Source organism: Herpailurus yagouaroundi, unplaced genomic scaffold, assembly GCF_014898765.1.
Source record: "Herpailurus yagouaroundi ecotype Mexico unplaced genomic scaffold, PumYag 197, whole genome shotgun sequence".
NCBI lineage: Eukaryota > Metazoa > Chordata > Mammalia > Carnivora > Felidae > Herpailurus > Herpailurus yagouaroundi.
The window spans coordinates 991,485-1,016,509 of NW_024412428.1; the positions used below are offsets into that span (position 1 = coordinate 991,485).

The 25,025-nt window shown below is 38.3% G+C and overlaps 1 protein-coding gene and 1 pseudogene across 7 annotated transcripts in view; one reads left to right on the top strand and one right to left on the bottom strand.

Moving 5' to 3' along the window:
* The window catches only part of IFT88 (intraflagellar transport 88), a 134,310-nt gene that overhangs the window by 33,863 nt on the left and 75,422 nt on the right, over positions 1-25,025 (top strand). For all 7 annotated transcript variants that reach the window (XM_040447981.1, XM_040447982.1, XM_040447983.1 and 4 more), the window contains 5 exons: positions 168-270; positions 1,101-1,215; positions 3,015-3,246; positions 4,869-4,939; positions 14,261-14,347. In XM_040447981.1, coding sequence (XP_040303915.1) covers positions 168-270; positions 1,101-1,215; positions 3,015-3,246; positions 4,869-4,939; positions 14,261-14,347 — 608 coding nt within the window. The remainder of the gene's footprint in view (positions 1-167; positions 271-1,100; positions 1,216-3,014; positions 3,247-4,868; positions 4,940-14,260; positions 14,348-25,025) is intronic.
* On the bottom strand, positions 19,701-19,937 carry LOC121012715 (thymosin beta-4-like; annotated as a pseudogene).

Consider the following 25,025-nt stretch of genomic DNA (forward strand, 5'->3'; position numbering starts at 1 on the left):
TTTGGAATGCAAGATATTTCTCTGTATGCTTTACTTCCTCACTAGTGGAGTATCTTGATATAGGCATCTAGTTTTGTTAGGTATAGGATGTTAATCTCTTAAAAGATTATAGGCAAAAGGGCCTAAAATGGTCATTATGTGTCTTTTTGCCTTGTTTTTTTCCTTAGGTTCTTTTCAACTTGGCCAGTCAATATTCAGCGAATGAAATGTATGCTGAAGCACTAAATACATACCAAGTTATAGTGAAAAATAAGATGTTTAGCAATGCAGGTGGGTGTGTATAGTCAGTTTGCCCAATAAATATAGTTCTTTTTCTTTTGAGTTTGTCGAAGTAATTTCTGCACCCAACATGGGGCTCAAACTCACAACCTCAAGATCAAAAGTCATGTGCTGCACTGACTGAGCCAGTCAGGCACCCCAAATACAGTTTTTTTGTAGTGTTAATTTACATTTCCCCACTTTATGTTTCCTTATATAATCTATGCTCTAAACAAATTTGTGTTTATAAAGAAGTGTCCTACTTAAAGATACTACTTATATGAAAATCTACATAATCTACATAAATACAAATGAAGGAATACAGTTGGTATGAGATAGATTGCCTAATAGTAAACAAAAAATATATTCTGTCATCACAGGTAGAATGAGCCAGGGCAATCCCATCAAACATGCTTTCACTTATAAATTTATCAGAGACTATAGTTTAGTAGCATATATGTGTGATTTTTTGGTAGTTGTATTAAAGTTATCAGAATATCAGAATATCATTTTCTTTAATATATTAAAATGTGTGTGGCATTAGTGAGTTTAATTTTAAAATCCCATTTTTTACAAAATAACACAATTCCAGTTTTACAATGTAAATCACTTGTTCTCCAGCCATATTTTCAGGGCTCCATCTGTCTTAAGTTCCATTTCCTCACAGAAGATTGGTGTGTAGGTATACGAAAATAGTGTAACTATTTTAAAGTGAGAATTTTAGGTAGTGTCTGAAGCTTCATAACTTGAGAAAAACTTCAAAGAACATGAATTAAGGTCATCTTAAATAGAGAAAAAATTAAGAAAATAGAATATTATATATTCATTATTTTTTTAATTAGGAAGATTGAAAGTGAATATGGGAAATATTTATTTAAAGCAAAGAAATTATTCCAAAGCCATTAAATTCTACCGAATGGCACTAGATCAAATTCCAAGCGTCCATAAAGAAATGAGGTAAGTTTCCGTAGTGATGACTTGGTGAAATTTAAGTGTTATTTTCAGAAAGAAGATAACTCTAATGACCTGTTGTCAGTGGGTTGAATATTTTGAGGTGTTTGTACATGTGAGGTGTTAGATTTATGTTGTATCTGTAGTATTTTGGTCTATTCCCCTTCTGACTACTTGCACACATTTGTGTAATGACAAGTTAAAGGTTAAAGATATAATATGTAATCAACTGAAATAAAACTGAGCTAATTGGCCTATACAGTGGGTAACCCAGCAGGCCATTAGCAGCAAATAAGTCACTGCCAACACAGAATCAAAACACTGCTTTAGAATATAACAGACTTTAGAATGTTTTAATTTCTAAAAGGCTAGAAATTAAGACCACCGTATATTTTGCTGTAGATTGCAAATGAAACAATGAAAGGAAGAGATTGCATTTGAATCTTAGAAGAGGGGATAGGAGGAGGAAGCTGAGATATATTCTATTCCTACCATATTTCAAGAGCAGAAACAGTAAATTACCTTATGGTCTGGTAATAACCTTGAGAACATAGCAAGTTTTCAGGATATTTACCGGTCATAATTGTCCCTAGGCGCTTAGTACAGTTCCTCTGTGAAAGTTAATTTATTTGTAAATGCCACCTTTAATGATTATTTGTTTCTGAACAGTGCATCATTATCATTGGGAAATATCTAGCTTCTAGGACACAATGCCCTTAGGCACTTTTAACACAGGTGAGCCCAAGACTTTGAGCATTGTAGGATAGCTTATGTCAAGTGCTTAATTATCAATAATCAAGAGGTGCTGTAGTAACTAAGTTAAGGAACTGATGGTAAGAACAAGAGCGCTCAAGAAAGGTGTACTTGTGACAGGTTATTTAAGTGAGGAAGAGAAAAAGGGTAATATTCCAGACAAAGGGAAAATCGAGAAGAGTCAAGGAAATAACAGTATTCATGATCTGATCAGAATAAATGAATTTAGTTGAAACAGAGATATTATGTTGAGGAGTAGTTAGAAATAAGATGGGATTACATTCATAATCCCATCTACATCCCTTTGAAGAGGATGTAGAGAAATTGGAAACCTCATACATTGGGGTATATAAAATGGTACAGCCAATTTGGAAAATAAGTATGGAATTTCTTAAAAAGTTGAACACACATTTACCAGTGGACCAGTAATTCAACTTCCAGGTATATATCCAAGAGAAATGAAAACATGCTGTTACAAAGGATTGTATGTGAATGTTCATAGCATTATTCCTAATAGCCCAAAAGTGGAAACAGTCAAATGTCTGCCAAGTAGGCAATGGGTGTATAAAATGTGGTGTATTCATATTATGGAATACTATTTGCAAATATAAAAGGAATGGAGAACTGATAGATGCTAAGAATGGAGGAACCTTCAAAAGATTGTGGTAATTAAAAGAAGCCAGGTATAAAATACTGTATATTATATGACCCCCATTTATATGCAATGTTTAGAAAAGGCAAATCCAGAGAGAGAGAAAGTAGGTTAATGATTGCCTAGGGCAGGAAGTGAGAATGGGGAGTGGCTGCTAATGAGCACAGATTCTCTTTTTAGGATAATGGAGATGAGTTAATATATTCACAGCTGTGTAGATATAGCAGCAATCACTGAATTGTATAGTTAAAACAAGTGAACTTAGGTAAGTTAAACTTCAGTAAAGCTTTAACAAAACAAAGCAAAAGTGGGAAAGAAAAGGATACTATCTGTGGAGTGTCTTGACTACTGTACTAAACACATTGGACTTTTAAACTCATCCATGTTTCTTTTTCTTTAGGATTAAAATCATGCAGAACATTGGTGTTACATTTATTAAAACTGGTCAATATTCAGATGCCATTAATTCATTTGAGCACATAATGAGTCTGGCACCAAATCTGAAGGCAGGCTTCAACCTGATTCTTAGTTACTTTGCTGTTGGAGATCGAGACAAAATGAAGAAGGCGTTCCAAAAATTGATTGCGGTTCCATTAGAAATTGATGAAGATGATAAATATATCTCACCAAGTGTGAGTATGAAGATAACTGCTGTGTAGCTAGCTGTTAGTTGTCCGTGCTTTTCTGTTTCCAGAAATGAGAGTTAGATGGATGACTTTTTAGGTTTCTCCTAGCCCTATATTAATGTGTTTTAATTAATCAAATTTAATTAATGTGCTTTTACCAGTTTCATTTGTTAGTTAAATTAAATGGTTGAGAATGGGACTCTGTTGAAATAGGGCTAGAGATTATGGTTAAAACTGACTTTACAATTTTATTGAAAAAAAGGGAAAATCTTACAAAAATATGATTACGTGTCATTCCTTAAGTATAATATCTTGACCAAGGAACCCCTAAATCCTTGGTTTTTTTACTATTTTTTTTCAGTCATTTATGAACAGAGGAAGCTCAAACTATACTAAATATATCACAAATGAAAAGAAGTAGTTCCTTATCCTTATGCATAGGATAGAGCATAATAAAAAATTCATATTTTCAAAGACCTGAGGAAATATTATATAATGTTAAGTGAAAAACCAAATGAAAAAAAAAGATATGCACACACCCATACATGAACACAAACTGAAAGGAAATACACCAAAATAGAAACAGTAGTTTCCAGGGAGTGAGATGATTTTTCTTAATGTTTTTAAAATATTTTCCAGAGTTTTACATATAAATTATTGGTATGCTGCCATATTATTTTCTATTAAACCAAACAGTATGAAATTGCCTGTATTTATAGATCAAAAATAAGAGAATAATGCCAATTTCATAAATTGAATTAATAGATTTGTTAATAGATTGTAAGGGTATTACCGCCTAGCTGTTGGCTGCACCATACAATACTTAACTCTTCTTATGCCTCAGTTCTTTATATACAATATAGAAATTTATAATAACCTACTTTATAGGGTTGTGAGGATTAAGTGAGATAATGCAAGTGAAATGCTTAAAACAGTACCTGGGACATAGCATGTGCTATGTAAACATTAATTATATATATTGTTTTTATTGAGAAGAAATTTATGTTGTGAAAAAATCTATTTTTAATAAAGAGTAGAGATATGGATTACTAAGTAATTTGATGATCATTAAATCATTTACATTTGAGTTTAGAATTTATAATATCGCACAGCTTCTGTGTACTTGGTCCTGTTCTATCCGGCCTGACCTTTTATCAGCTGCTCAGAATCTGTTAGTTCAAGGAGAATGTGATAGATAATCAGGAATAAGAAAAGTTCTACTTTACATAAGGGAAAACAGTTTAGAAAGATTAATTTACTCTACTAACTAACTTAGTGGTGTGTTTGATTAGAAATCCAAGCTCTTAGGGGCACCTGGGTGGCTCAGTCAGTTCAGCTCTTAGGGGCACCTGGGTGGCTCATGTCCGACTTCGGCTCGGGTCATGATCTCACGGTTCGTGAGTTCAAGCCCCACCTCGGGCTTGTGCTGATAGCTCGGAGCCTGGAGCCTGCTTCGGATTCTGTGTCTCCCTCTTTCTCTTGCCCCTTCCCCGCTCATGGTCTGTCTCTCTCTGTCTCTCAAAAATGAATACACATTAAAAAAAAATTAAAAAAAAAAAAAAAAGAAATCCAAGTTCTCGGTATTTGTTTCTGAATTAATCACTTTTTTCCCAATTTTATTTTCCCAGGATGATCCACATACTAACTTAGTAATTGAAGCTATAAAAAATGATCATCTAAGGCAAATGGAACGTGAACGGTAATATTTTGCACACTTTAGTAACATAGGTTTAATTTTTATGAGTTAAATATACATTCTGATTATTTCTCTCAAGACTTGTTATATTCAGTATATTAAATAGTGCTATTGTTTCACCAGTTCTGTACATTACTAGATTCTCTTTTCTCCTAAGTAATCACAGTCCTCAGGCCGACCCCAGTTATTCTTACCCAGTTACTCTTACTATTTTCTTGTAATTCACTTCTCCTCTGCATTTGGTGCAATGTTGCAACTTTGTTTATACTACCTTTCGTTAAAAAATTGTATCTTGATGTATTTTTGTCCAGCTTCCCAATTAAATTTCAACTCCCAAAGACAAAATTGTACTTTTTTCTTCCTTCCTCCAGTATGGTACCTAGACTCTGCCAACTATGGTTTGAAAGTTCTAATATGTATTGAACATGCAACAGGTATATTAGAAGTATATCACACAATAGAGAGCCTTTAATTTTTTAAATTGTGGTAAAATACACATAGCATAAAATTTACCATCTTAATCATGATGCATAAGAAAGACTTCATGGTTTGGTAGTGTTAAATGCATTCACGTTTTATAACCAGTCTTCAGAACTCGTGTGTGTAGGTATTGGGTCATATGCTAAATCTATTTTTTAATTTTTTAAATTATTTTTATTTATTTGTAATTCCAGTGTAATTAATGTTATATTAGTTTCAGGTATACAATATAGCGATTCAACAATCCTGTACATTCCTCAGTGCTCACCACGATAAGTGTGCTCTTAATCCCCTTCACTTATTTCACCCCAGAACTCTTTATATCTTCGTAATCTGCATCTCTACCCATTGAACAACATTTCTCCAGGTCCACCAAACACCCACCGTTCTCCTTTCTGTTACTATGAATTTGCTTTATTTTCCTCATGTAAATGAAATTTTAGTACACTTACAAGGTCTACAAGGTCCTTCCATGTTGTAGCATGTGATAGGATTTCCTTCTTTTATAAGGCTGAATAAGATTTCATCATATGCGTGGAAGGCCCTTAATTTTTAGAAATTAGTTTAATTAAAAATTTTTTTTATGTTTTTATTTTATTTTTAAGAGAGAGAGAGACAGAACATGAGGAGGCTAAGGGGCAGAGAGAAAGGGAGACACAGAATCCGAAGCAGGCTCCAGGCTCTGAGCTGTCAGCACAGAGTCCGACGCGGGGCTCAAACTCACAAACTGTGAGATCATGACCTGAGCCAAAGTCGGACACTCAACCGACTGAGCCACCCAGGCACCCCAGAAATTAGTTTAACTTTAAAAATTAGTTTAGGGGTGCCTGGGTGGCTCAGTTGGTTAAGCGTCTGTCCGACTCCTGATTTCAGCTCAGGTCACGATCTCACAGTTTGTTGAGATTGAGCTCCATATCAGGCTCTGCACTGACAGTACAGCTGCATGGAGGTCTTTTTCTCCCTCTCTCTGCACCTCCCCCTCTCACACATGTATTCTCTCTCTCTCTCCCTCTCTCTCTCTCACTCTCGAACTTAAAACATTAGTTTAGCATTGAAAATAACTGACTTCTTCTGGGAAGATGAGTAGACATAGTTTTCCCTGTTATTCCCACTAAATACAAATGAAAACCTTGGAAATTATGTATAAAACAAATACAAGAAGAAAGGTGGGGAGAAGAGGGCAGATCAGCAAAGGACCTCGGGACCTGAGGAACAACGTGGCAGTGAGTCCCCTCATCTTTCCCAGACTTGTATGTGAAGAAATTGCCAGTCAGAAAACATCAGTGGGTATATTTTTAAAAACAAACAAAAAGCCCCAAGAAAAGCCCAATTTTCTAGCCAGAGGACAAGGAAAGGAATAGTCTATCAAGACTGAAAACTTTTAGACAAATACTGCGCACACAAACTACGGCCCCACTCCTGTGCCTGCCAACAAAAGTCAAGTGGGAGCCTGGCTTCGCACTCTGAAAAGGCTGTAAGGAGACACTCCATATCCCAAAAGACCAAGTAGGGAGCCAGGACTTTAATCTCCACAGACCCTTAATGAGTCCCAGCAGTCTTTGGTTTCAGCAGATAGCACATGGGGAGCCTGGAATTCTACTCCATCAGAGTAATGAAGCACTCCTTCTCCTCTCTCTGGTATTGGAGAAAATGGTGGAGAATCAAAACTTTCATCATCACTCAGTGGTCACAAGGCCACCCCACTATGGTGTCAATAGGGACCGTGGTAGAAGCAGGAACTCCTACCCCATCCAGCAGAAACAAGGACTTCTTCCTGCCTCGAGTATCAAAAAAGGCCGTGTGGGGAAACCTGGACATCTATTATCTGGCACTCATAAGGTTGTGTCTCTTCTCCCCCTGCTAGAGCAGTGTCAAGAAAGCAGCTAAAACAGACTTAAATAAAAATTCAGAGTATTATAATGTAGAAATATCCAAGCTTTTTTTTAATGTTTTAATTTTTGAGAGAGACTGAGAGTATGAGTAGGGGAGAGGCAGAGAGAGACAGGATCTGAAGCGGGCTTCGCACTGACAGCATAGAGCCTGATGTGGGGCTCGAACTCACAAAGCACAAGATCGTAACTTGAGCCAAAGTTGGACACTTACCTGACTGAGCCACCCATGCGCTCCATGTAATGTCCAAGTTTTGATCAAGAATCACTCATCATAAGGAAGTAGGATGATTTCAAACCAAATGAATGAAAAATCTAATCAATAGATGCCAATATTATTAGGACAAAGATGTTAGAATTATCTGGCAAAGCAAACGTGAGACAAATGCTTCAGCAAGCAACTATGAGCATGCTTAAACCAAATTTAAAAGTAAAAACCCTCAGAAAAGAAGTCTCTGCAAATATAAAGAAGCACCAAATGGAAAATTTTAACTTTTTGAAAAATACAATAATTCAAATAAAAAGCCTAGTGGATGGGCTCCACAGGAAAATAAAAGGGAAATGGAAAGATTCAGTGAACTGGAAGATGAAAAATGGAAATTACCCCGTCTGAACAACAGAGAGAAAATAGACTAAAAACCAGAAATGAAGAGAGCCTAAGTGATATCTGGGACTATAACAAAAGACCTGCCATTTGCATTATCTGTGTCTTGGATGGAGAGGAGAAAGAGATTGGGCTAAAGAAATAGTGGCTGATAAAATTCCCCAAATTTGATGAGAGAAATAAATATACGATACAAAAAAATGATTAATACCAAAAAGAGTAAACCCAAGGAAATCCATGTGAAGATACATTATGATTAAACTTCTGAAAATTAAAGATAAAAAGGCTTGAAAGAAGACAAAGAAAAACAACACATAAGGGAAAGCAATTAGAATGATAGTGGAAAAGCCTTAAATTAATACTCTAAGCTGTCAAATTAATAAACTAGAAAAAGAAAAGCAAAATCAGCCAAAGGAAGAAATAATAACAGAAATCATTAACATTGAAAAAAAGAAATATCAATGAAACACAGAGCTGATTCTTTGAATAGATCAATAAAATTGAGAAACTTAGAGCAAAACTGACAAAAAATAGAGAAGACACAAATTACCAGTATCAGGAACAAAACAGGATCTATCTCTACAGACTTAGCAGACATCAAAAAAGATAATAAGGGAATACTACAAGCAACCCTGTACCCATAAAGTTGACACCTTGGACAGAATGGGACCACTCTCTGGAAAAACATAAATGACCACAACTCACCTAATGTGATTTAATTTGTAATTTTGAAACACCCCAAAAAGAGATCTCCAGGCCCATATGGTTTTACTAGGGAGTTCTAGGAATTAACATCAGTTCTATACAGTTTATTCCAGAAGATAGTTCATTTTATGGGGCTAGCATTCCCCTGATACCAAAATAAGACAAAAAAAAAAAAAAAAAAAAAAGAAAGAAAGAAAGAAAGAAAGAAACAACAGATCTAAAAAACAATGAGTATAATAAAGGATATCAATAGAATAGAGGACAAAACCACATCATCATCTCAGTTTAAACCAAAGAAAAAGATCAAGTGGGATTTATTCCTGGGCTACAGGGCTGGTTCAATATTTGCAAATCAATCAGTGTGATATACCACATTAATAAAAGGTTAAGAACCATATGATCCTCTCAGTAGATGCAGAAAAAGCATTTGACAAAATACAGCATCCATTCTGGATAAAAACCCTCAAGAAGGTAGGGATAGAAGGAATATATCTCAACATTCTAAAGCCTATATATGAAAGACCCTCAGATAATATCCTCAGTAGGGAAGAACTGATAGCTTCCCCCCTCAGGTCAGGAACACAACAAGGATGTCTGCTGTCACCACTGTTGTTCAACATAGTCCTGGAAGTCCTAGCCTCGGCAATCAGACAACAAAAAGAAAAGGTATACAAATCGGCAAGAAAGAAGTCAAACTTTCACTCTTGACAGATGACATGATACTCTATGTGGAAAACCCAAAAGACTCCTAGAATTGAGACATGAATTCAGCAAAATTGCAGAATATAAAATCAACGTACGAAAATCAGTTGCATTTCTGTACACCAATAATGAAGCAGCAGAAAGAGAAACCAAGGAATTGATCCCATTTACAATTGCACCAAAAGCCATAGAATACCTAGGAATAAACCTAACCAAAGAGGTAAAAGATCTGCACACTAAAAACTATAGAAAGCTTGTATAAGAAATTAAAGAAGACACAAAGAAATGGAGAAACATCCCATGCTCATGGATTGGAAGAACAAATATTGTTAAATTGTCTATACTACCAAATGCAATCTACACATTCAGTGCAATCCCTGTCACAGAAACACCAGCATTCTTCACGTAGCTAGAACAAACCTAAAATTTGTATGGAACCAAAAAAGACACCAAATAGCCAAAGTTATGTTGAAAAAGAAAACACAAACTGGAGGCATCACAATTCTGGACTTCAAATTGCATTACAAACCTGTAATCATCAAGACAGTATGGTACTGGCACAAAAACAGATGCATATAGGTCAGTGGAACAGAATAGAGAACCCAGAAGTGGACCACAATGTATGGCCAATTAATCTTTGACAAAGCAGGAAAGAATATCCAGTGGAGTATCTTCAGCAAATGATGTTGGGAAAACTGGACAGCGACCTGCAGAAGAATGAATCTGGACCACTTTCTTGCACCATAGACAAAAATAAATTTAAAATGGATGAAAGACCTAAATGTGAGACAGGAAACCATCAAAATCCTACAGGAGAAAACAAGGCAACAACCTCTTTGACTTTGACTGCAGCAACTTCTACTAGACCTGTCTCTGGAGGCGAGGGAAAATGAACTACTGGGACCTCATCAAGATAAAAAGCTTCTGGAGGCGCCTGGGTGGCTCATTCAGTTAAACATCCGACTCTTGGTTTCTGCTCAGGTCATGATCTCACAGTTGTGAGATCAAGCCTTACATCGGATGCTGTGCTGACAGCACTGAGCCTGCTTGGGATTCTCTCTCTGTCTTTCTCTCTGCCTCTCCTCCACATGTGTACAAACTCTCTCTCTCTTCAAATAAATTTTTAAAAAGTTAAAAAAAGCTTCTGCACAGTGAAGGAAACCAACAAAACTAAAAGGCAACTGACGGAATGGGAGAAGATATTAGCAAGAATATGGGAGAAGATATTAGACACACCAGATACAGGGTTAGTATCAAAAATCTGTAAAGAACTTACCAAACTCCACACCCAAAAAACAAATAATCCTGTCAAGAAATGAACCAAAGACACGAATGAACACTTTACCAAAGAAGACGTCCAGATGGCTAACAAACACATGAAAAGATACTCAAGATCATTCATCATCAGGGAAACACAAATCAAAACCCCAATGAGATGCCACCTCACACCTGTGAGATGGCTAAAATTAACTCAGGAAATAACAGATGTTGGTGAGGATGCAGAGAAAGGGGAACACTTTTGTGCTGTTGGTGGGAATGCAAATTGGTGCAGCCACTCTGGAAAACAGTATGGAGGTTCCTCAAAAAATGTGAAGTAGAACTGCCCCTTAGGGTAGCAATTGCACTACTAGGCATTTATCTAAAGGATACAGAAATGCTGATTTGAACGGGCACCTGCACCCCAGTGTTTATAGCCGTGCTATCAACAATTAGCCAAATTATGGAAAGAACCCAATGTTTATCGACTGAAGAACGGGTAAAGAAGATAAAAAAGAATGAAATCTTGCCATTTGCAGCAATGTGGATGGAACTAGAGTGTATTATGCCAAGCAAAATAAGTCAGAGAAAGACAAATACGATTTCATTCGTGTGGAATTTAGGAAATAAAACAGGTAAACATAGGTGAAGGGAAGGAAAAATAAAAACAGAGGAGTGCCTGGGTGGCTCAGTCGGTTGAGCATCCGACTCTTGATTTCCACTCGGGTTATGATCTCATGGCTTGTGAGTTCAAGCCCTTAATTGGGAATCCCTGCTTGGGATTCTCTCCTCCCTCTTGCTGCCCGTCCCCTGCTTGTGCATGTGCTCTTGCTCTCTCGCTCTCTCAAAAGAAATAAACTTAAAAAAAAAAAAAAACACAGAAGGAGGCAAACCTTTAGAGACTCTTAAAAACAAACTGAGGGTTGCTAGAGGGTGGGTGGGGGGGCTGGGCTAAATGGGTGATGGGCATTAAGGAGGACACTTGTTTGGATGAGTACTGGGTGTCGTATGTAAGTGATGAATCACTAAATTCTACTCCTGAAACCAATACTACACGGTATGTTAACTAACTTGAATTTAAATAAATAAATTTTAAAGATGTTTTTGATAAAATCTAGTGTACTTTGATGCTAAACAAACAAAACCTCAAGAGGCTAGAAGTAGAAAGGAAGTTCCTCAATCTGATAAAGGACATTTATGAAGAACCCACAGTTTGACATAATATTTAATGGTGAAAGACTAAATGCTTTCCCCCTTAGATCAGAAACAAGATAAGGAAACAAAAACAAGATATTATTCACTCTTACCAATTCTATTCAACATTGCACTAGGGGTTCTAACTATGGAAATTAGGCAAGAAAAAAGTAAAGAGACATCCAGATTGGAAAGAAAAGTAAAACTATGTCTGTTTAGAGACCACATGATCTTATACATGGAATATCCTACATAAAATTTTAGAATCCACTAAAAAACAATTACAGCTAGTAGGTTCAGCAAGCTTGCAGAGTAAGAGATCAAAATATAAGCATCAATACTATATTGATGTACTATATACTACCAGTGAAGTATCCAAAATTAAACTTGTCATTGCATTTACAGTAGCATAAAAAATAATTAGGAATAATATTAACAAATGAAATGTAAAGTTTATACTCTGAAAACTATAAGACATCGTTGAAGGATATGCTAGGTCAATGGGAAGACCTCCCATTTTTGTGGGGAGGCACTTAATGTTATGATGTCAGTCCTCCCCAAATTATTTTATAGATGCAGTGTAATCCATATCAAAATCCGAGCATTGGTTTTTAGAAAGTGACAGGTTGATCCTAAAACTCATATGGAAATATAACGGATCCAAACTAGCCAGAACAGGTTGAAAAATGAAGAGCCAAGTTGGAGGGCTTATACTACAAAGCTACCCCAATCAAGCGTGGTAGTACTTTATGCTAGTTAGCATAAAGATAGACATAGAAATCAGGATAGAATTGAGAGTCCAGAAATCATCTCTTGTATTTATAATTAACAGTGCCAGGACAATTCGATGGGGGAAAAGATAGTCTTTTCAACGAATGGTGCTGGGACAATTGAATATCCTCATGGGAGAGAATGAAGTTGTGCCTCTCTCACACCATACACAAAAATTACTTTAAAATAGATCATAGACCTAACTATAAGAGCTAGAACTGTGAGGAAAAAACAAGTAATTATTATTGGTCTTGTGTTAGGCAGTGACTTCTTAGATACGACACCAAAAGCACACCAAAAGGAAAAAAAATAGGTAAATTGGACTTCATCACAATTAAAACTTTTGTTCTTCAATGGACACCATCAAGAAAGTGAAAGCCCACTGAATGGGAGAAAATTTTTGCAAACCATGTATCCAAGAAGGGACTTATTTCTCCAATATAAAAAGAACTCTTCTAACTCAATAATAAAAAGGCCAATAACCCAGTTAAAAACATACAAAGGGTCTGAGTAGACATTTCTTCAAACTAGGTATGCAAATGCCCAGTAAGCACTTGAAAAGATGTGTTAACTTCTATACTTAGGAAAATGCAATTCAAAACCTCAACCGGGTACCAATTCATACCCACTTGTATGACTAATCAAAAGACGGATAATAGCACATGTTGGTGAGGATGTGGAGAAATCGAAATCTTGCATGCTGGTGGCAGGAATGTAAAATGCTACAGCCGCTTTGGAAAACAGTTTGGAAGTTCCTGCAAAGGTTCTTCAGCAAAAGTTCCTCATACTTAACCCAACAGTTTCTCTTCTTAGGTGATTAGAGCATACATTCACACAGTAACTTCACACAAATGTTCATAGAAGCAGCATTTATAATATCCAAAAAGTAGAAACAACCCAATGTCCACAACTGTTAAATGGATAAAGAATATATAGTCTATCCATATAATGGAATATTATTTGGCCACAAAAAGAAATGAAGGACCAATACATGCTACAATAAACACGAACCCTGAAAACATGATAAATAAAGGAGGCAGTCACAAAAGACTGTATATCTATGATTCCATTTATATGAAAGGTACAGATTAGACAAATCTGTGGAGACATGTAGTAATTCAGTTTTACCATTTACCGTACACACTCTTCTTCAGTGGTCATTTTTACCCTCTCCTTTCATGGCCATGGACAGTGCAGTTATATAGCTTCAGCTGCAGAGCTTTGTGCTCCTCCAGTGTTTCTTTTTGATTTGTCGGCATGCACTGAAAAAAAAGAAAGAGTTGGGGCGCCTGGGTGGCTCAGTCGGTTGAGCGTCCGACTTCGGCTCAGGTCACGATCTCATGGCTCGTGAGATGGAGCCCTGCGTCGGGCTCTGTGCTGACAGCTCAGAGCCTGGAGCCTGCTTCGGATTCTGTGTCTCCCTCTCTGCCCCTCCCCCGCTCATTCTCTGTCTCTCTTTCTCTCAAAAATAAATAAACATTCAAAAAAAATTTTTTTAATTAAAAAAAAAAGTTAAATTTGGTCCAGAAGGCAGTCATGCCTTGCTAGTCCCATCTCGTAGCCATGGTTGTCAACCTGACTTATGGACAGATCTCTAGTGTAGCTGTCCATCTAGTAGACTTTGATGGTATGTTAGCTTTGACAGACAATGTTTATACTTAAAAAAATCCAAGCTCTCTATACCATGTTTCTAAACAATACTTTTTTGTTTCTTTGATACAGGAAAGCTATGGCAGAAAAATACATCATGACAGCTGCAAAACTCATTGCTCCTGTAATTGAAACATCTTTTGCTGTAGGTTATGATTGGTAAGAGAGAAGAAATTCAGTATAACTGGATGCTGTGTTGTTTTTATGATACATACTTTTATTGATTTTAAAATTTTATTAGAAGGGTAATTATGAATGTTTATTTCTACTTATCAGGCAAATAATATTATATGACAAAATCTATATAGGGCATTCTAAAAGTAAAAGTTTTCCTTATTGCCCATGTCATTTCTTAAGTAAAACTTTCTATCCTGAGGAATAGCTCTCACATGTAAAGGGGCTGTTGTCTCCTGATGTAACCTGTTTTGTAAATAGAAGTGAAGAGTTGGAAAAGTCTTAGATCATTTGCTGAATGAGTAGTGAATCTTCCACCCAGGATAAGAATCCCTTTGTAGCATCCCATATAGGTAGCCGTTTAATCTCTGCTCGGAGTCTTGTGGTATTCAACTCATTTGTTTCATTTCTGAACATCTTTAAGGGGTAGAACATCTTTGTTTTGAACCCAAAGTTACCCCTCATGGAACTTTTCTCTGTGTTCTTTCAAGCAATCATGGACTCAGTCTGTGACCTCTTCTATATTGTGTCTTAGAGAATTTTAAAAATTCAAGATACATGTACCTAGTTACAGAGTCAAGTGCAGAAGTATTACTGTCTTAGCTTGCTTGCTTTCTGTTTTTTTTTTTTAATTGAGATATAATTTACATGTAACATTACATCAGTTTCAGGTATATAACATAATGATTTGACATTTGTGTGTATTGGAAAATGATCACAATAAGTCTGGTTAACATTTGTCACTGTACATAGTTACGATTTTTTTTCTTACGATGAGAACTTTTGAGATCTATCTTGGTAACTTTCAAACATGCAGTACTGTATTATTAACCATGATCACTATGCTATGTGTTATATCCCATGTCTTACTTTATCTTATAAACTAGAAATTTGTACCTGTTGAGCCCCTTCATCCATTTCACACTCTTCCTACTTCCACCCTGGCAACCACCAGACTGTTCTCTGTATCTGTGAGCTTGGGTTTTGTTTTTTAGTTTTCTAATTACTTTTCATGTTTTTCCTTGCGAGATGTAACTTATGCTTTCTGCATATTTTTATCATCTCTTAGATGTTTACCCATTCTGTTTCTTACTTGGAGTCCATTTGATTCCTCGGAATACATTGTCTTCCTGGTTTAATTTGTACTGGAGGCTTCACAGGTGATCCATGATGTTTTGTTTTTATTGGTATTTCCAGTTGCCTGGCTCTCTTTTTTTGCATTGTTTGTTTCTGTTGAGGACTCAGGTTTTTCTTGGGAGTTCTCCCTTACAGAATCTCTCTCTCTCTGCTCCATTTTCTGTATGATGGTTACTGTCCTGGCCTGGTGTTAAATGTCATCTTGGGGATTACGGTCATTTCTCTCTGCTTTTTCTGCATCTATTGAAATGATTGCATGGTTTTTATCCTTTCTCTTTTTGATGTGATGTATCATGTTGATTGATTTGCGAATATTGAACCATCCTTGCAACCCAGGAATACATTCCACTTGAACATGGTGAATGATTTTTTTTTAATGTTTATTTATTTTTGAGAGAGAGAGAGAGAGAGAGAGAGAGAGAAAGAGAGAGAGAGAGACAGAGTGCGAGCAGGGGAGGGGCAGAGAGAAAGGGAGGCACAGAATCTGAAGCAGGCTCCAGGCTCCGAGCTGTGGGCACAGAGCCCATTGTGGGTCTTGAACCCACGAACTTCAAGATCATGACCTGAACTGAAGTCAGACGCTTAGCTGAGCCACCCAGGCATCCTAAATGATTTTTTACTGTGTTGTTGGATTGGGTTTGCTAATATCTTGCTGAAGATTTTTGCATCTATATTCATCAGAGGTATCAGCCTGTACTTCTCTTTTTTTGTGATGTCTTTATCTGGTTTTGATATCAGGGTAATGCAGACCTCATAGAACAAATTTGGAAATTTTCCTTCATCTTCTATTTTTTGGAATAGATGTTGGTGGTAAGGATAGATATTAACTCTTCTTTAAATGTTTGGTAGAATTCACCCGTGAAGCCATCTGGTCCAGAACCTTTGTTTGTTGGGAGTTTTTTGATTACTGATTCAATTTTGTTTGCTGGTAATTGGGCTGTTCAAATTTTGTTTCTTCCTGATTCAGTTTTGGGAGGTGCAGGTTTCTATGAATTTATCCATTTCTTTTAGGTTGTCCAACTTGTTGGCATATGATTTTTCATAATATTCTCTTAATCGTAGTTCTGTGGTGTTGGGTTGTTATTTCTCCTTTTTCATTTCTGAATTTGTTTGAGTACTCTTTTTTTTTTTCCTTAGGAGTCTGGCTAAAGCTTTATCAGTTTTTTTTTTATTTATATATGAAATTTATTGTCAAATTGGTTTCCATACAACACCCAGTGCTCATCCCAAAAGGTGCCCTCCTCAATACCCATCACCCACCCTCTCCTCCCTCCCACCCCCCATCAACCCTCAGTTTGCTCTCAGTTCTCAACAGTCTCTTATGCTTTGGCTCTCTCCCACTCTAACCTCTTTTTTTTTTTTTTCCTTCCCCTCCCCCATGGGTTCCTGTTAAGTTTCTCAGGATCCACATAAGAGTGAAACCATATGGTATCTGTCTTTCTCTGTATGGCTTATTTCACTTAGCATCACACTCTCCAGTTCCATCCACGTTGCTACAAAAGGCCATATTTCATTTTTTCTCATTGCCATGTAGTATTCCATAGTGTATATAAACCACAATTTCTTTATCCATTCATCAGTTGATGGACATTTAGGCTCTTTCCATAATTTGGCTATTGTTGAGAGTGCTGCTATGAACATTGGGGTACAAGTGCCCCTATGCGTCAGTACTCCTGTGTCCCTTGGATAAATTCCTAGCAGTGCTATTGCTGGGTCATAGGGTAGGTCTATTTTTAATTTTCTGAGGAACCTCCACACTGCTTTCCAGAGCGGCTGCACCAATTTGCATTCCCACCAACAGTGCAAGAGGGTTCCCGTTTCTCCACATCCTCTCCAGCATCTATAGTCTCCTGATTTGTTCATTTTGGCCACTCTGACTGGCGTGAGGTGATATCTGAGTGTGGTTTTGATTTGTATTTCCCTGATAAGGAGCGACGCTGAACATCTTTTCATGTGCCTGTTGGCCATCCGGATGTCTTCTTTAGAGAAGTGTCTATTCATGTTTTCTGCCCATTTCTTCACTGGGTTATTTGCTTTTCGGGTGTGGAGTTTGGTGAGCTCTTTATAGATTTTGGATACTAGCCCTTTGTCCGATATGTCATTTGCAAATATCTTTTCCCATTCCGTTGGTTGCCTTTTAGTTTTGTTGGTTGTTTCCTTTGCTGTGCAGAAGCTTTTTATCTTCATAAGGTCCCAGTAATTCACTTTTGCTTTTAATTCCCTTGCCTTTGGGGATGTGTCGAGTAAGAGATTGCTACGGCTGAGGTCAGAGAGGTCTTTTCCTGCTTTCTCCTCTAGGGTTTTGATGGTTTCCTGTCTCACATTCAGGTCCTTTATCCATTTTGAGTTTATTTTTGTGAATGGTGTGAGAAAGTGGTCTAGTTTCAACCTTCTGCATGTTGCTGTCCAGTTCTCCCAGCACCATTTGTTAAAGAGACTGTCTTTTTTCCATTGGATGTTCTTTCCTGCTTTGTCAAAGATGAGTTGGCCATACGTTTGTGGGTCTAGTTCTGGGGTTTCTATTCTATTCCATTGGTCTATGTGTCTGTTTTTGTGCCATAAAGCTTTATCAGTTTTATTGATCTTTTCAAAGAACGAGCTCCTAGTTTCATTGAACTGTTCTATTGTTTGTGTGTGTGTGTGTGTGTGTGTGTGTGTGTGTGTGTGTGCGCGCGCGCATTTTTTTGTTTTGTTTTGTTTTTTTAGTTTCTATTTCATTTATTTCTGCTCTAACCTTTATTATTTCCTTTCTTCTACTGGTTTTGGGTGTTGTTTGTTGTTCTTTTTTTGGCTCCTTTAGGTGTAAGGTTAGGTTGTTTATTTGAGATTTTTCTTCAGGTAGGTCTGTATTCCTATAAACTTCCCTTTATAAACTTCTGTTGCTTCATCCCAAAAATTTTGGATCATTTTGTTTTCATTTTTATTTATCTCCCTGTAGTTTGTGATTTCCTCTTTGATTTCTTGTTTGACCTATTCACTGTTTAGTAGCATGTTATTTAACCTGCATGTATTTGTGTTCTTTCCAGATTTTTTTTCTTGTGGTTGATTTCTAATTTCATAGCACTGTGGTCAGAAAAGATGCATGGGATGACTTTGATCTTTTTGCATTTGTGGAGACCTGTTTTATGGCGTAATATGTGATCTGTTGTGGAATATGTTCCATGTCACTTGAAAAGAATGTGTGTTCTGCTGTTTTAGGATGAATATATCTGTTAAGTCCATCTGGTCCAGTGTGTCATTCAAAGCCATTGTTTCCTTGTTGATTTTCTGTTTAGATGATCTGTCTGTTGATGTAATTACTATCAATTATTTCTTTTTTATGTTTGTTATTAACTGTTTTATGTATTTGGGTACTTCTACGTTGGGTGCCTAAATATTTACAATTGTTATATCTTCTTTTTTTTTTTAATTTTTTTGTAATGTTTATTTATTTTGAGACAGAGAGAGACAGAACATGAACGAGGGAGGGTCAGAGAGAGAGGGAGGCACAGAATCTGAAGCAGGCCCAGGCTCTGAGCTGTCAGCACAGAGCCTGACACGGGGCTCGAATTCACGGACCATGAGATCATGACCTGAGCCGAAGTCGGTCGCTTAACCAACTGAGCCACCCAGGAGCCCCTACAATTGTTATATCTTCTTATTGGATTGTCCCCTTATTGATTATTTAGTGTACTTGTTTGTGTTATGTTACAATCTTTGTTTTAAAATCTGTTTTGTCCGATATAAATAGTATTGCTATCCCGACTTTCTTTTCACATCTATTTGAGTGATAAATGCTTCTTCTCTGTCTCTTCACTTTCTTTTTTTTTCTTTTCAGGTTTTGAAACTTTTTATTTGCATATTTAAAAAATTGTGCATTCCAGTAACTAAAATCATTTGAGCAAAAAAAATGGCACTCTGATTAAACTACATTTTACAGCCTGCAGGATTCCTTGGACCAGATTGATTTATGCCCTAGATTTCACTGTTGTTTTACACAGCTTCTTCCTTCCCAGAACGCAAACTCTTTTCCTTCCCTGCTAGCCAGATAGACAGATGGGAGAGGCAGGCATGGCCTTCATTGTCAGTAGTTCTCTTCTTTGATGTGGAAAAAGGGCGACACAGTCATTTAAACTTGATCCCACCTCTTTGTATTTTACAAAGTTAAACAGCTAAAAGAAGTAAAATAAGAAGGCAGTGCTTGTGGAATGCACAGTGCAGATTGGTGGTGCATGCCTCATGATTCACCTGCTAGCGTCTCCTGTTTAGCTGTTTCTTTTGAAGGCTGTGGAGTTTTCTCTTGCATTTATCTTCTTCAGTTTTGACTTATTGAATTTCTCAATCTCAGTCATACTGGGTTTGTCAGACATGGTTGCAGAGAGGCTGAGCAAGGTGCACGAACGAGCGAAGCCCAGTCTCCACAGTGGCTGCCACTGAGTGTGCATCCCTTCACTTTCAATCCACATGTGTCTTTAGGTCTGAAATGAGGCTCTTTCTAGGCAGTGTGGGTCTGGGATCCGTGTAATGTCCAGGTGGGTCTTGTTTTCTCATTCACTCCATCACACTTTGTCTTTTGATTGGAGTGTTTAGCCTATTTACATTCAAAGTAATTATTGATACATATGTATTTATTGCCATTTTGTTACATGTTTTATGGTTGTTTTTACAGTTTTTCTCCATTCCTTTCTTCTCTTGCTCTCTTTTTTCATGATTACTTGGCTTTCTTTAGTCATATACTTGGACTTCTTCTCTTTATTTTCTGTATATCTGTTAGTAGTTTTGACTTGTGGTTACCATTAGGTATGTATATAACTTCTTGTTCATATGGCAGTCTGTATTAAGTTGATGGTCACTTAAATTTGAACCCATTCTTTTTTTTTTAAGTTTATTTATTTATTTTGAGAAGGGGAGAGAGAAAGAGAGTGCAAGCCAAGGAGAGGCAGAGAACGAGGGAGAGAGAGAGAATCCCAAGCAGGCTCCATGCTGTCAGTGCAGAGTCTGATGTGGGGCTTAATCTCATGAATTGTGAGATCATGACCTAAGCTAAGATCAAGAGTTGGATGCTTAACCGACTGAGCCATCCAGGCTCAGAACCCATTATTTACTCTTCTCCTCTCTACATTTTAGGTATATGGTGGCATACTTTACGTCCCTTTATTTTGTGAATCCCTTGAGTGATATTTACAGAGAACTTGTTTTTATTGCTTTTTTGATTCCTACTTTTCTTATTCTTGCTTATGGTCTTTTCACTCAAAGAGTCCCCTTTAACATTTCTGGGAAACTCTTTATCTCTCCTTCTATTCTGAATGATAGCCTTGCTAGGTCTAGTGTTCTTGTCTGCACATTTTTTCCTTTGAGCACTTTGGATATATCCTGCTACTCCCTTCTGGCCTGCTAAGTTTCTGTTGAAAATTCTGCTGACAGCCTTATGGGCTTTCCCTTGTAGGTGACTGACTTCTTTTCTCTTGCTGCTTTTAAATTTTTTCCTTTCTCACTACTTTTTGCCATTTTAATTACTATGTGTCTTGGCGTGGAACTTCTTTGGTTATATTTTGTTGGGGGATCTGGATTTCTGTTTCCTTCTCCAGATTCAGGAAGTTTTCAACTATTTCTTCAAATACATTTTCTGTCCCCTTTGCTTTCTCTTGTCTTTCTGGGATCCCTGTCATGTCATGTTATTACATTTGATGGTATCACCGAATTGCCTAAGTCTGTTCTTCTTTTGCATAAATTTTTTTCCTCATCTGCTCAGCTTGATTACTTTCACTTACTCCATCCTGTAGGGTCAGTGATTGGTTCTTCTGCCTCGTCTAGCCTACTATTTATACTATCTCATGTATCTTTAATTTCATTTATTGTATTCTTCATTTCTGATGGATTCTTTTATATCTCATCATTAGGGGTCTCACTTATGTCCTCCACTCTTCTGTCAAGTCCAGTGAGTATCTTTATGATCATTACTTTAAATTCCCTATCGGGCATATTATTTACCTCTGTTTCACTTAGGTCTCTTGCTGTGATATTCTCCTGTTCTTTTGTTTGGGACATACTCCTCTGTCTCCTCAGTTTGTCTCTCTGTGTCTGTTTCAGTGTGTGAGAAAAGTCAGGCTGTCCCCTGTTCTTTATAGCATTGGCCTTATTTTTTTTTTATGTTTATTTATTTATTTTGAGAGAAAGAGAGAGAGCAGGGGAGAGGAAGAGAGAGCGAGGGAAAGAGAGAATCTCAAGCAGGCTCCGCGCTGTCGGCACAGAACCTGATGCAGGGATCAGTCTCACAAACTGTGAGATCACGACCGAAGCCAAAATCAAGAGTCAGGTACTGAACCTGTTGAGCCACCCAGGCACCCCTAAAGTACTGGTCTCGTAAAGAAGCGGTCTCGTAAGCCCTGCCATGCAGCGTTCCCTGTTTACGACACCCTGGTGCTTCAGAGAATGTCTCCTGTGTGTGATGCGTGTGCCCTGCTGTGTGGCTGAGCCACTTTCTCCTTCGGTCCAGTCGTCTGCAGTGGCTCCCTTCGCCTTTGCGGGGTGGTGGGCCGGTCTGGAGAGGCCTTGGGCTCCAGTCGAGGCAGAACAAGCATTTGCCAGAGATACAGTAGCACCAAAGTGCAGGACGCTTTCCCTGTGTTGTCCCCTGAGAAGCTTTCACCGGTTCGCAGGGCCTGCAGTTGGACCGGTTGTCTGCCGCCAGCCCACGGCTGGGGCCTCCATCTGACTGGTGTGTGTGTGTGTGTGTGTGTGTGTGTGTGGTTATTTTTCCCAGTCTCCAGGGCAGAAGTCACCTTGGAGTGGTGCTGGCCACTGTAGGGGCTGCTTGCACACTACCAGGCCTGCGGCACCGTCCTGTATGGGCTCCGGCCAAGAGTGTACCGGACAGGGCGGATCTGCTGAAGCACAGTGGAGGGCAGAGGGGCTGGCACGCGGGCAAGCTTTGGTGCCGTGGGTTATCTGGGGGAGGAGCCCCGCAGCATCCAGACTAAGGCGGGCTGTCGAAAGGGGTACACTGGCAGAAGCACAATGTGCAGGGATAGAAGCAGCGGTGTGAGCAAGTCCCGTGGGTGGATGTGTGTTTATGTTGGGCCGGTGGAGGGAAATGGTGCTGCCAGTTCCTTTATTCCTGGAGGAGGGTTGACCTGGGGCTGGGATGGTCTGGAGGCTTGGGGCTAGTAGCTAGCCTGGTGCTGAGGTGGCTTGAAAGCTTGAGGACACAGTAGTCATCCTGTGTCTAGGCCTAGTCATACTATCTCTGGGTTTACAGGTGCTGATTGGAAGCACAGGGCCAAAGTTGCTGCCTGGGAGCTGGCGGATGCTGGGATGTGCCAGGAGCCTGGGCTCGTGGGAGCTGGCTGGGGAGCTGTCTGGGAGCCTGGGGCCGTGGAGGCTGCCTGGAACCACCGGGGCCTCCTGGTGCCCCTTGGGCAAGGGACTTAGGTGTGCAGGAGCCACTTGTAGCCACCAGAGCCGACAGGCACTGGGGCAAGCGGGCCACCCGGTTTCGCAGGCACTACCAAGGAGCCACCTAAGGATGTAGAATCCCACGGGCACCAGGGTGGGCAGCGGCCAGAGCCATTAAGGGCAATGAGAGTCACTGTGGTGCCGGGGCAAGCCGGACTGGAGGCTGTGGTGAAGTCAGACACTCACTTTACTCAACTTCTCTCACAGAAAGGCTCCCTTTCTCCATGCTGAGCTGTCTGGGCTCAAAGGAGAGGTGAAGAGGGTGTGTGAATCTATCTAGCCTATCTTTTCATATAGCTCACCTCCACCCAGGTGCTGTAATCCCTCACCTAGAATCCTTAGCTCTTGTGGAAGTATTTTCGTGCATGGATAGGTCTTAAAATTGATATTTCTGGGAGGATACAGGCACTAGAGATTCCTATACCACCATTTTGCTGACATCGATCCTCCAGTAGAAAACTAATAGAAGTGTTAGTTTTTGCCAACAAACATAGTGTTCATAATACACTTGTTATAACACATGGGTATTTTAAAGACTCCATTTATAACCTAAAATGTATTAAGTCCTATTTCTTTATGTGTTAACTAGGTAGGCGTTCATTTCCCTAGATAGAACTTGGCAGTTGAAAAAAAAAAAATTTGCCAAAGCTCAGGTTACATGAAAGCCCATGTTTCTAGTAACTTTGAAGAAAGATGTAAAGCTTACATCATATTTTTCAGAAACTTTACTCTATATGTGTTTGTGGACATGGGTGCATATAGTGTACATTTTATGTGGCTATACACATACGGACCCATGTGCATATCTGTCTCTCCACCTATCTGCTTATCTGTCTATATTTTTAAATGCAGGGCTGTGCTGTTTACAGTCAACATCAGAGCCTTTGCCTGGGGTTACAAGATGTTTCATATGTAGGAAAACATTCCATAATGGTTCTTTGTGGGTGTCATACTTCCTCCGTGTCTGCTTTCCTCAAATGTCTTGTTCTTTGTAAAAAACTAAAGAAGAGGCTTTTTAAGATATAAATAACATCTGCTCAATGTCTGGATAATTTTTAGGACTTGAAATTAACATAAAGAAACATTTAAACTAAGCTATCGGATTTCTGTTCCATTTGAATAATATTTATATTATATCATCAAGACAGAACTCAGTATAGAGTCTTCTGTTTTACCTTAGACCTGGACCCATTAGACCAGTTCCTTGTATTTTATGTTAAATCATTCAGTAAAAGGGAACCAGTTTTGAAATTTAAAGACTATTATTTTTCTATTCATTCAGACCTAGCTTTTTGAGGCTGATTTACATTAAAGACTTTTTAAAATGATATTAATGTGGCTATTTAAAAAAAAGGCACCTGAGTGGCTCTTTCGGTTGAGCGTCTGACTCATGATTTCAGCTCAGGTCACTATCCCACAGTTGTGGGATTGAGCCCCGTGTCAGTCTCCAAACTGAGCATGGAACCTGCTTAAGACTCTCTCTCTCGATGAAGAGATTCCCAGACAAACAAAAATGAAAGGAGTGTGTGATCACTACACCAGCCCTTCAAGAAATTTTAAGGAGGACTATTTGGAGAAAAAACAAAATGAAACAAAAAAGGACGAAAGCAACAAAGACTAGAAAGGATCAGAGAACATCACCAGAAACTCCAACTCTATAGGCAACACTATGGCACTAAATTCATATTTTTCAGTAATCACTCTAAATGTAAATGGACTAAATGCTCCAATCAAAAGACATAGGGTATCAGAATGGATTAAAAAAAAAAAAGGGGGCCATCTATATGCTGCCTACAAGAGACTCGTTTTAGACACCTGGAAGATTGAAAGTAAGGGGATGGAGAACCATTTATCATGTTAATGGACATCAAAAGAAAGTTGGAGTAGCCATACTTCTATCAGACAAACTAGATTTTAATGTTTATTTATTTACGAGAGAGACAGAGAGCAAGTGGGGAAGGTCAGAGAGAGGGGGGGACAGAGGATCCAAAGTGGGCTCTGCACTGACAGCAGCGAGCCCGATGCAGGGCTCGAACTCAGAAACTGTGAGATCATGACTTGAGCCAAAGTTGGATGCTCAAATAACCGAGCC